The 9844-nt window shown below is 47.1% G+C and overlaps 1 protein-coding gene across 1 annotated transcript; it reads left to right on the plus strand.

Annotated features, from left to right (window-relative positions):
* The first annotated feature begins 6665 nt into the window (after positions 1-6665).
* LOC100719468 (glucocorticoid-induced transcript 1 protein-like) lies at positions 6666-7798 on the plus strand. The gene has a single exon (XM_063241548.1). It carries the CDS (start codon positions 6686-6688, stop codon positions 7796-7798), a length of 1113 nt encoding a protein of 370 aa, XP_063097618.1. The 5' UTR covers positions 6666-6685.
* The last annotated feature ends 2046 nt before the right edge of the window (positions 7799-9844 follow it).

A 9844-nucleotide genomic window follows, 5' to 3' on the forward strand; every position in this document is an offset into this window, starting at 1 on the left:
TTTTCCTTTTGAGACAGATTCTTGATACGCAACTCAGGCTGGCCTTAAACTCATTTTACAGCCCAGGCTGGCCTCAAACTCATAGTGACCGTCCTGCCTCAGCCTCCTGAATGCAGGGACTACAGGCATGAGCCACTTGTCTTTTTTCATTATTGTTTTTATTTTTATTTATTTATTTGGTACCAGGGATCAAACTCACAGCCTTGCACTTGCCAGGCAGGCGCTTATGCTGCTGAGCTAAACCCCAGGCCCATTTTTATTTTTTGTTAGTACACATTTGTGCATAAGGACCACATCCTTTATCCTGACACATCCTGACACATCTCGGTCTCTTTTCATCCCTTTGCCTTCGCTCTCTCCTCCCTAGACTACTTGGTACCCTTCCCTTTGCAAAACATCTAAATTCCTATTTCCTATTATCTGTCCCCCCATATAAAGTCACTGCTATATTTTTATTTATGTATTTATTTATTTTTTTGAGACAATATCTCACTATGCAGTTCAGGCTGGCCTTGAACTTGTGGTGATCCTCCTGCCTCTGCCTCTCACGTGCTGGGGTTACAGGAGTGCCTGGTTTTTTTTGGGGGGGGGTGGCCTTTTTCTTTTTTATGGGTACCGGGGATCAAACTCACAATCATACTTGTAAGGCAGGTGCTTATGCCACTGAGCTAAATCCCCAGCCCTGGCTTTTATTTTTTAAATATTAAAAAAAATGAAGATTTTTAACTTAACATGAAAGATTCACTCTTTGGGAAAAAAAATTAACTTCTCATACTAATACAGCAAGATTAAAAGTAAATTTCTTTCTTTTTTTTTTTTTTTTTTTTTTTTTTTTTGTACCGGGGATTGAACTCATAACCTCGTGCTTGCCAGGGCAGGCACCTACACCACTGAGCTAAACCCCCAGCAAAAGGTAAATTTCTTAAACATTTCCAGAAAAATAATGAGCCTCACAGTCTCTCTTTCTGGTCCTGCCACCCTCAGAAGGTGAAAGCAGCTCTGCCTGACCAGGCCCAGCGCGGTGTCCAGGCCAGGGGGAGGGCTCCCGGCTCCTCACAGGTTGTCCGTGCTGTGTCTGTGTCTGTCTGTCTCCTCAGGCATGGAACCTCCGCTATGAGTGCGAGAGGACTTGCGTCTGCTTTCCCTTCCTCCTCCATGTGCCTCTTTCTCTCCGCTGTCCCTCTTTTCCTCAGCTTGCTCGGGGGCCTCCTAGGCTCCGTCCACGCGTGCCCGTCTCTGCATCACTCTTCGCCACTGCTGGAAACACGGTGTGGACCGTGATCACGCTGCCTCTCTTTCTCGGGGGTCCGGGTCCCCATCTCGCTCTCTGTGCATTGGGAACTGGTGGTCCACCTGGGATGCCAGCCGGACTGAATCAGCGTGGTGCTGGGCGTAGATGGCCCAGCATAAAAAGGAGACCTGGAGAGGAAGAGTGAGGCGTTGTGGGTTAAGCGTTGCTGTTTGGAGCCATGGGCTCTCCTGGAGGGCCTTGTCCTGCTGGCTCCCCTGAGAGGAAGTCAGCTGTTATCATCGGAGGAGCTCGGGACCCTGTTGCTAAGCGTGGCTGTGGTCCACTTTGGCGGAGCTCTGGTCCTTACTTTGAGCATGGATTCCTGGCTCAGGAGGGGAAGATGGTGCTGTTCAATCTCAGGAGAAGCTTGTGGTGCTCGCTTCCTGATATGACCTCAGCTGTTATAACTGGAGGATCTCAGGATCTCACTGTCACTGAGGTTGGCTGTGGTACTTTTGGGGGAGCCCTGGTCCTTACTTTGAACATCACTTCTTGGCTCCACTGCAGAACCCTCAACCCACTAGCACAACTCCTTCAGCCCGCTGGCATAGACTTTCTGGCTTCCACTCCTGAGCTTTAGGCCTTCCCAGGGCAGATCTGCACAGAAGACTTCCATGAGTCACTGTCATGGCTCTAGGTCTCTAGCTGGACTCACGCAGGACATTGCCACGGGAACCAGGCCCTTGGGTGAATTTTCTAGGTTCTGGTGTGTAGACAAATTTCCTACACTTTTTATATTTGACTCTGGGTGACTAGGATAAAATACCACCATAAATTATGTGTCCTGTATGTAATCATTTTCCTTGCAACCCCCTAACTACAACACCGGCTGTATCTCTATCTCTATCTCTGTCTCTATCTCTATCTCTATCTCAGTCTTTCTTCTTGCAAAACATTCCCACCAAACATTGTTTGGTGGTGTCCACAGACTTGACCACGCAGGAACAGAACCAGTGAGAAGGGAAAGGCAGCGCGGCCATACGGAAAGGCGCTGGCAGAATGACTCCGTCAGCAGGGGAATGTCAACTTGCTGTCGTTGGTATCAGACATGGTGGTGGAGCCCAGGTGGAGCAGGAAAGCCTGGAGGTGGCACGGTTACTGGGGCTCCTGGTGGTGGAGTCCAAGGTGAGCAGCACAGACAGCTGGAGGAGGTGCAGGTGGGTGGGAGGAGCCCTGGCGGGAAACATGGAGGCAGCTGGCTAGCCTTGGTGGCCACTTCAGTAGCAGATCTTTCAGGAAGGACCTGGCCGTCGCCGTTCTCTTTGCCCCTCGTCTTGCTTCTGCTCTGCCAATAGCCATCGTCTGTCCAGTAACGTCAGTTGCACCAGGTAACCTGAGGTCAGGGGACCCCAAGGCTGGCACTGGCTCTGCTGGCGGTCGTGCTGGTCTGAGGCTGAGACGAGGTGCTGTTCCAGCTTGGTCAGGGCCAGGCTCAAGCAGAGATGGAGGAGAAGGGAGGCCAGCATTTGCAGAAGGCAGCACTGCTCCTCCCTGAGTTTCCACTCCTCCTCTACTGCACCCTGAAAAGACTCGCTCGGCCCTCTGACTTCCATAGTGCAGTCTTCGGTTATGATTTTTTTGTTTTTGTTTTTTTCCAAACCATTTTATTCAAGGTTAAAAAGAAGAAGAAGAAAAACTACATCAAAATTTCCAGACATGGCAATCAGGGGGCAACAATGATACCTACACTGCCCGTTGTCATTCTAAGTCACTCACCCAGAGCACAGGATGCCTGCATTCGATTGTCTGAGCAATACCAGAACAAATCTCTCTCTTCAGTGAGCTCAGAGAAATCAGTAGCATAGGTATCTTAACTATTTTTATATACATGTACATACACATACATGTCTTTTCTTTCAAAAAATGTCTCACACCAGTGAGAAAATGCACATGCATCTTATTATTTCACTAATGAGTACGGTCTCAAGTTGCATCTGTTTACCTATAAAAGTGTCCAGTTTATCCTTCTTTATGGCTGAATAGTATTCCATTGTATGGCTGAGGAGTACTCCACATCTTGTTTACCCATTTTTCAGGAATGCCATTTGGGTTGTTTCCAAGATCTGGCTCTTACAAATTGTGCTGCTGTAGACGTGGGTGCGCATATATCACTGTGGTGTGATGTTTTTAATTCTTTTGGGAAGATATCCAGAAGGTGAATTGCTGGGTTGAATGGGAGCTCCAATCCCAGTTTTTTGAGGACTCTCCACCCTGATTTCCACAGTGGCTGCACCAGTCTTCACCCCCACCCACAGTGGGGAAGGGTTCCTTTTTCCCCACAGCCCCTCCAGCATTTGTTCTTACTTGATTTCTTTATAGTAGCGATGCTTCCTGGGGTGAGGGGGAATCTCAGTGTTATTGTAGTTTGCGTCTCTGGAATGACCAGTGATGCTGAACATTCTTCACGTTTCTTTGCTGTTTGTGTTTCTTCATCTGAGAAGTGTGTATCCATCTCAGATGCCCATTTTGGATTGAGTCTTTAAATCTTGGAAGACTGATTTGTTTAAGTTCTTTATATGTTCTCCATAGTAATCCTTTGTCTGAGGAGCAGTTGGCAAACACTTTTTCCCAGGTTTTGGATGTCCCTTCATTCTGTTGGTGGTTTCTCTTGCTGTGCAAAAGCTTTTCAGTAGGATGAGAACCCAGTTGTTGATTCTTTGTGACAGTTCCTGTGCAATCTGGGTTTTGTTCAGAATGTCTTTATCTATAACAATATCTACACCTATTCTATCCTCCAGCAGATTTAATGTTTCTGATTAACTATTAAGATCTTTGATACGCTCTGATTTTAGCTTAGTACCTGATAAAACAATATGAGCCCAGTTTTAATCTTTGTCTGTATAGAGCTAGTTTTTCCAGTTACCATGTATTAAAGGGCCTATCTTCCTTCCAGTGAATGTGTTTGGCACCTTTGTCAAAGATAAGGTGGCTTAGTGTGTCTGGGAGTTGTTTCTACATCTTCTAATCTGTTCCATTGATCTTCAGGTGTGGCTTTTTGTTGTTGTTTGTTTGTTTGTTTGCCAGGACCACACTGTTGTTTTTTTTTTTTTATCATAGTGGCTTTATAGTATAATTTCAGGTCAGGGATTGTGATGCTCTGTCTTGTCTTTCTTGTCCAGGACTGCCTTTGCTATTCTAAGTCTCTTCTCATTCCAGATGAATTTTAAGATTGTTTTCTCTAATTCTGTGAGATAAGCTGTTGGAATGTTGATTGGGATTGCACTGAATCTATAGAACAGTTTTGGGAGTGTGACCATTTTTACTATATTGATCCTTCCTACCCAACAGAACGAGATATCTCTCCATTTTCTAATCTGTTTCTAATCTAATCTTTTCAACCTCCTTTTTTCAGAGTTCTATAGTCTTCGATATAGAGATCTTTGACATCCTTTGTTAGATTGATTCCTACATATTTCACTTTTTTGGATGCTATTGTCAAAGGTATTTTTTCCCTGATTTCTCTCTGTGAGTTCGTTATTTATGTACAGGAAGGCTACTGATTTTTTTTTTTTATCGATACCGGGGATCAAACTCATCACCACGCACTTGCAAGGCAGGTGCTTATGCCACTGAGCTAAATCCCCAGCCCCAAGCCTGCTGACTTTTGAGTGTTGACTTTGTAAAACGTTCCTGAACTTGCTTGTTAGATCTAGAAGTCTTTTGGTGGAGTTTTGGGGTCTCCTATGTAGAGGATCATGCCATCTGTAAATATTGATAGTTTAACTTCTTCCTCACCTATCTTTATTCTTTTCATTTCTTTTTCTCCAGCTAATGATTCCAGAGCTGTGTCCAGGTTAAGATTACAGCGGGGGTGCCATCACTCCGCTTTCATGTCTCCTAGAGTGACAGAATTGCAAGGCTGACATGGTCAACTGCCCTCTCCAATCTCTTCTCCAGCTCGGGGGCCCGGGGTGCCAGAGGGGTGCAGGCACACAATTGAGGGACAGAAGAAAGCGCAAGTCTCAAATCCCCCCCTTTCCCCCCTATTATCTGTTTTTTAATTTTGCTCTTTATACTTTACTTCTTCCTAAGGAGAAACCACAGCACAGCTAAGCCTGGGCGCATGGTTTAGCCCCTTAGCAGTGTGGTCTCAAGGTGCCTCCATTGGCCTCCAAATGGCTTACAGGTACCCTTTATAAGCAGACTGGTTCTCCGCTGGGTTAATCACCAGCTTTTCTTCATCCGTCTGTCTATTGATGGAGTAGAAGGTGCTTCCAAGCTGTTATGAATCGTGCAGCTACAAACATGGGTGTGAATGGATCACTGTAGCACGATAACATAAAATTTAGGAAGATACCAGAAGGTGAATACCTGAGTTGAATGGACTTTCTAGTTGAGTGTTTGACTCACCTCCATACTGATCTCCAGGCAGCTGTGCTGGTTTGCCTTCTCCCTGCAGTGTAGAAGGCTCTGCCATCCCACCCCCCAGCAGCCTCACCAGTGTTTGTTATGATTTGATTTCTTGATAATGACCATTCTTTCTGGAGTGAGATGGAGTCTCAGTGTTGTTTTAATGGCCAGAAATGCTGAACATTTCTTCATGTATTTATTGGCTATCTATATTTCTTCTTCTGAGAAGAATCTATTCATTTCCCCATTTTTTGATTAGGTTTTTTATTTGTTTGTTTATTTGTTTATCTTTTTTTTTGTCTTTTTCCTTTTTATCGGTACCAGGGATCAAACTCACAACTGCCTGCTTGCAAGTCAGGCACTTATGCCGCTGAGCTAAACCTCCAGCCCCTATTTGTTTATCTTTTGAGACAGGGTCTCGCTATGTAGTTCAGGCTGGTCTTGGGCTCAGTTTGCAGCCCAGGCTGATCTCAAACTTGCAAAATCCTCCTGCCTCAGCCTCCTAACTTCTGAGATTACAGGAGTTGTGCCACCATGCCCAGCTGATTAGCTCTTTTATTTGGGAGGTGGGGCTCTCATTTTTTATTTATTTATTTTGAGACAGAGTCTTACTATATAGTTCAGGCTGTCCTTGAACTCACTAATAGCCTAGGCTGGCCTCAAACTCACAGGGACCCTCCGGCTTCAGCCTCCCAGGTGCTGGGATCACAGGCACACATCATCACACCTGGTACTGTATTCCTTATATAGCCCAGATATGCTTTTCTGCCCAAGAAATAGCCGGCAAAAATGGTTCCCATTCTGTAAGCTGTCTCTTCATTCCGTGGGTCATTTCCTTCATTGCGGGAAAGCTTTTCCATTTGATGTGATCCCGTTTGTTAATCCTTGATGTTACTTCTTGTGCAATTAGGGTTCTCTTCAGAGAATCTGCCTCTGTCCTCCAGAGCTTTTCCTGTGTTTTGTTCTCAGTCATTGCTGCCTGTTTCCTGCCTTGTCCTGCCTAAGAAGTGAGACACTCACACCAGCCTCCGTGGCCTCTGCAGCATGGACAGGCCACAGTCTCAGCAAGTTCGGACTTCCAGTACCCTGAGGCGCCCTTCTTCACTGAATAGGATGGTAGCACCTGACCTCACAGAACCGCGGCTGTGGGATCCTCGTGTTCACTACCCTTCACGCATGAAAGATAAGGCCACTCAGACACCCAGCTGTTGGGCAGAAGAGGGACCAGAAGAGAGGTCCCGTCAGTGTTCTGTGTCATGGGCGAGTGCTGGTCAACTCACAGAGATGGCCAGACCGAGGCAGCGGCCACAGGTCGGTCAACAGAGCAGAGGAGACAGCCAGGAGGAGAAAGATCGACAGTCGCATCTCCGTGGCATCAGTCACACTCAGCCCACTGGATCCCGGTCAGTCCCTATGCCACTGTCCAGCTTATCAGCGCCCTGCAGTGTGGAAAGAGTAAGCCCTGAGTTGGAAAACATATTCACTAAAGAAAATATCGGGGCGGAGGAAGTGTTTGAGCCTTTGGACATACCAGATGGCCGGAGAGCCCCGCCACCTGCATGGTCCGGGAGCAGCAGCCCTCAGAGCACCGGCACTCAGAGTCCTGAGCAGGAGCCCGGCAGCGGCCATTCGCCTCGTGTGGCCCCGCTTGGTCCTCTGGGGTCCCAAGGTGAGAGCCCTCGCTCAACAGGAGATTTGGTGCATGACCGTGATAATGTCAGTGGGGGTAGCTCAGCATTACCCCAGGATGTTTCATCCCCCAAAGCAAGCAACAAATTCCGAAGGGAGCCTCCGGAGGGATGCCAGCCAGTGAAGGCCTTGAAGAAAGCGGCATCTCATCAGCCTGGCTCGGGCCCTGTCTTCTCCTGTCCCGACAAAAGCAAGGTTAATTTCTTCCCTACCGGATCAGTCTTCTGTCCTGTGAAGCGTCTAGGCCCTCCCCCGCCTGCCTCTGACCCCATGCTGGAGAACTCTCCTAATTCAGGCCAGGATTCAGCTCTGGTGAGTGGGCTTTCACCCCCAGACCCCCTCACATCTCCATCTGGTGACATCAGCGCAGCGGGCCCCACAGGAGCTTCTGTCCAGCCGCAGCAGCTCTCGCAGGAACCGCAGGGTGAGGAGCACATTTCTGCTCAGAACCACCACGGCGCCATCTAAAGCAGAGGGAGAGCTGGCCTCAGCCCCACACTCCAAGGGCTGACCTCAGACATCTCTCTGCAGGCAGTGCCAAACTTTTCTGAGTCCCGCCACCAACACCAAAGTACTCAGCAGCATCATAAAGTGTCTCTGCACACTGATGGGCAGGGCCGGGTCTCCTGCTCAGCACACCCTGTGGAAAGCCGTGATGCTTGCAAGATGTGTGTCCTTCAGCATCCTAAGCGGAGACTGCATTTCACAGTGTGTTTGACAGATTAGTCCTGTGTTTTGCTCCAAATTCTTCAGTATAAATAAGTTCTCATATCAAAAAGACGCCTTCTGAATAGAAAATGTCTTGCTGTTTTGTCCTATGGAAAATACTGTACTTCAGAATTATACTTACAATCCATCCAGGTGTTTGTTTCTAATTTCTGTAAGACATGCAATGCACCAAAAACAAGGAAAAGGCCACGAGTGTTGCACAGCACCCACCCACGGCCCAGCTTCAGGTGCTTCGGGGAAGTCTAACTCAGGTAACTTGGAATGTATGTCATATCAGAATATTAACTATTCCACAGCTACAAAGCCAAAGCGGGAACGCCACTGTTTTGCCTCCTTTCCTTATTTGTGCATTCCCTTCCCTGACTGCATCCCATATTCTCAGACTAAGAAGGGCATCCCAGCCTGGGTGAGAGCGCCCTGGCCACGGGTGAACTCCAGGAGAACGGCATCCTTGGTGTGTGACGTCACTTTCGTCGTGGGGCGACGAGACAAGCAGCCAAGTTGCATTTCCTGTTTCGACACGTGTAAGTGTGGCCTTTTTAAAAGTTCAGGTGCTGCTCAGTTAATGACTGTTACAATGTTGCAGGTAACATTCAGTACCCGACTGTACATAAAACATTGCACTCCACGTCTGATGAAATTTAAAGACAACAATGTCTAGGTTTAATTTCAAAACAAGCAAGATTTCACAGGGGACGATTGAAGGATTTTAATGCCTTGTTGGCCATCAGGGTCCTAATTTTTATCTGAAGACATATTCATGTTTAGTTTTTGCTTTGGGAAATTCTTTAATTTGCAGATTAAAGCATGACGCACACTTTTCGTTTTTCTCCTGCAGTTTAAGTGTGTGAGTTGTGCTCCCGTAAAGAGAATACCTGGTCTCCTTTGCATAGGTAGGTTATTTAGTCACTTGGAAAACACAGAAGTGTGAAGCTGTCTCATTTAGTCCTCACATAATACTATCGTGAAGAGTTGAATCAAATTTTTGAAAATAAAAAAATAAAATAAAATAAAATTTTGGATGCAGGGCCAAGGGTCTAGCTCAGCAGCACAAGCGCCTGCCAAGCAAGTGCTCGTGAGTTCAATCCCCAGTATCAAAATAATAATAATAAATAAATAAATAAATAAAATTCTGGGTGTGTGAAGTAGAGAGTAAATCCAAGTGGACAGCTTTGCACTTGTAGACTTGGCATAAGTTCTCCACAGCCTGTGAGGAGGGTCCTGGCATTCTTGATTGGTCAGTGGGAGGGCTGGACTCCCAGATCACGTCTTCTGAGCATGGAGTGTCCACAAGAGAAGGTTTTGTACTTTTATTCCATTGTTTTCAGCTCAGTGAAACCTAAGGGTCACCTCACCCGCACCTGAGGGTGTGTCACGGGTTTTCCTTTCGGAATTCATGGGACGAGGTGCCCACGGGCAGAAGCCTGTATCAGTTCCCTTCGGTCCTTCCTAGGATCTGCTGCTGCTGTTTTAAGGAGACTGAAGGAGGATGCTGTGACCCACAAGGATGTGATACTGTTGGCTTTTAAAAGAAACCTTTTACATGTGTGTGCATACGCTCGCGTGTGCGCGTCCAGCGTGTGACTGTGTCGGGACTTTGCTCTCTCCTCTCCCCCGAGTCTGCAGTGATCTTCCCTCTCGAAGACGCGTCTGGTCCCTGCTAGTCAGGCAGCGTCGTGGTGCTGGAGACTGTTGCACAGAAAAGCTCTCAGTTTACTTTTGCCTTTTCACTGTGGAATCTTTTGAAACAACCTTTGCAGCAGCAGCAGCAGACACCTTTAACCC

Source organism: Cavia porcellus, unplaced genomic scaffold (assembly GCF_034190915.1).
Source record: "Cavia porcellus strain 051 isolate PalLab524CR breed Dunkin Hartley unplaced genomic scaffold, mCavPor4.1 scaffold_31, whole genome shotgun sequence".
Classification (NCBI taxonomy): Eukaryota; Metazoa; Chordata; class Mammalia; order Rodentia; family Caviidae; genus Cavia; species Cavia porcellus.

Bases quoted from the DNA above. Each gene is read 5' to 3' on its own strand.
- LOC100719468 (XM_063241548.1), top strand. From the start codon at position 6,686: ATGGACAGGCCACAGTCTCAGCAAGTTCGGACTTCCAGTACCCTGAGG.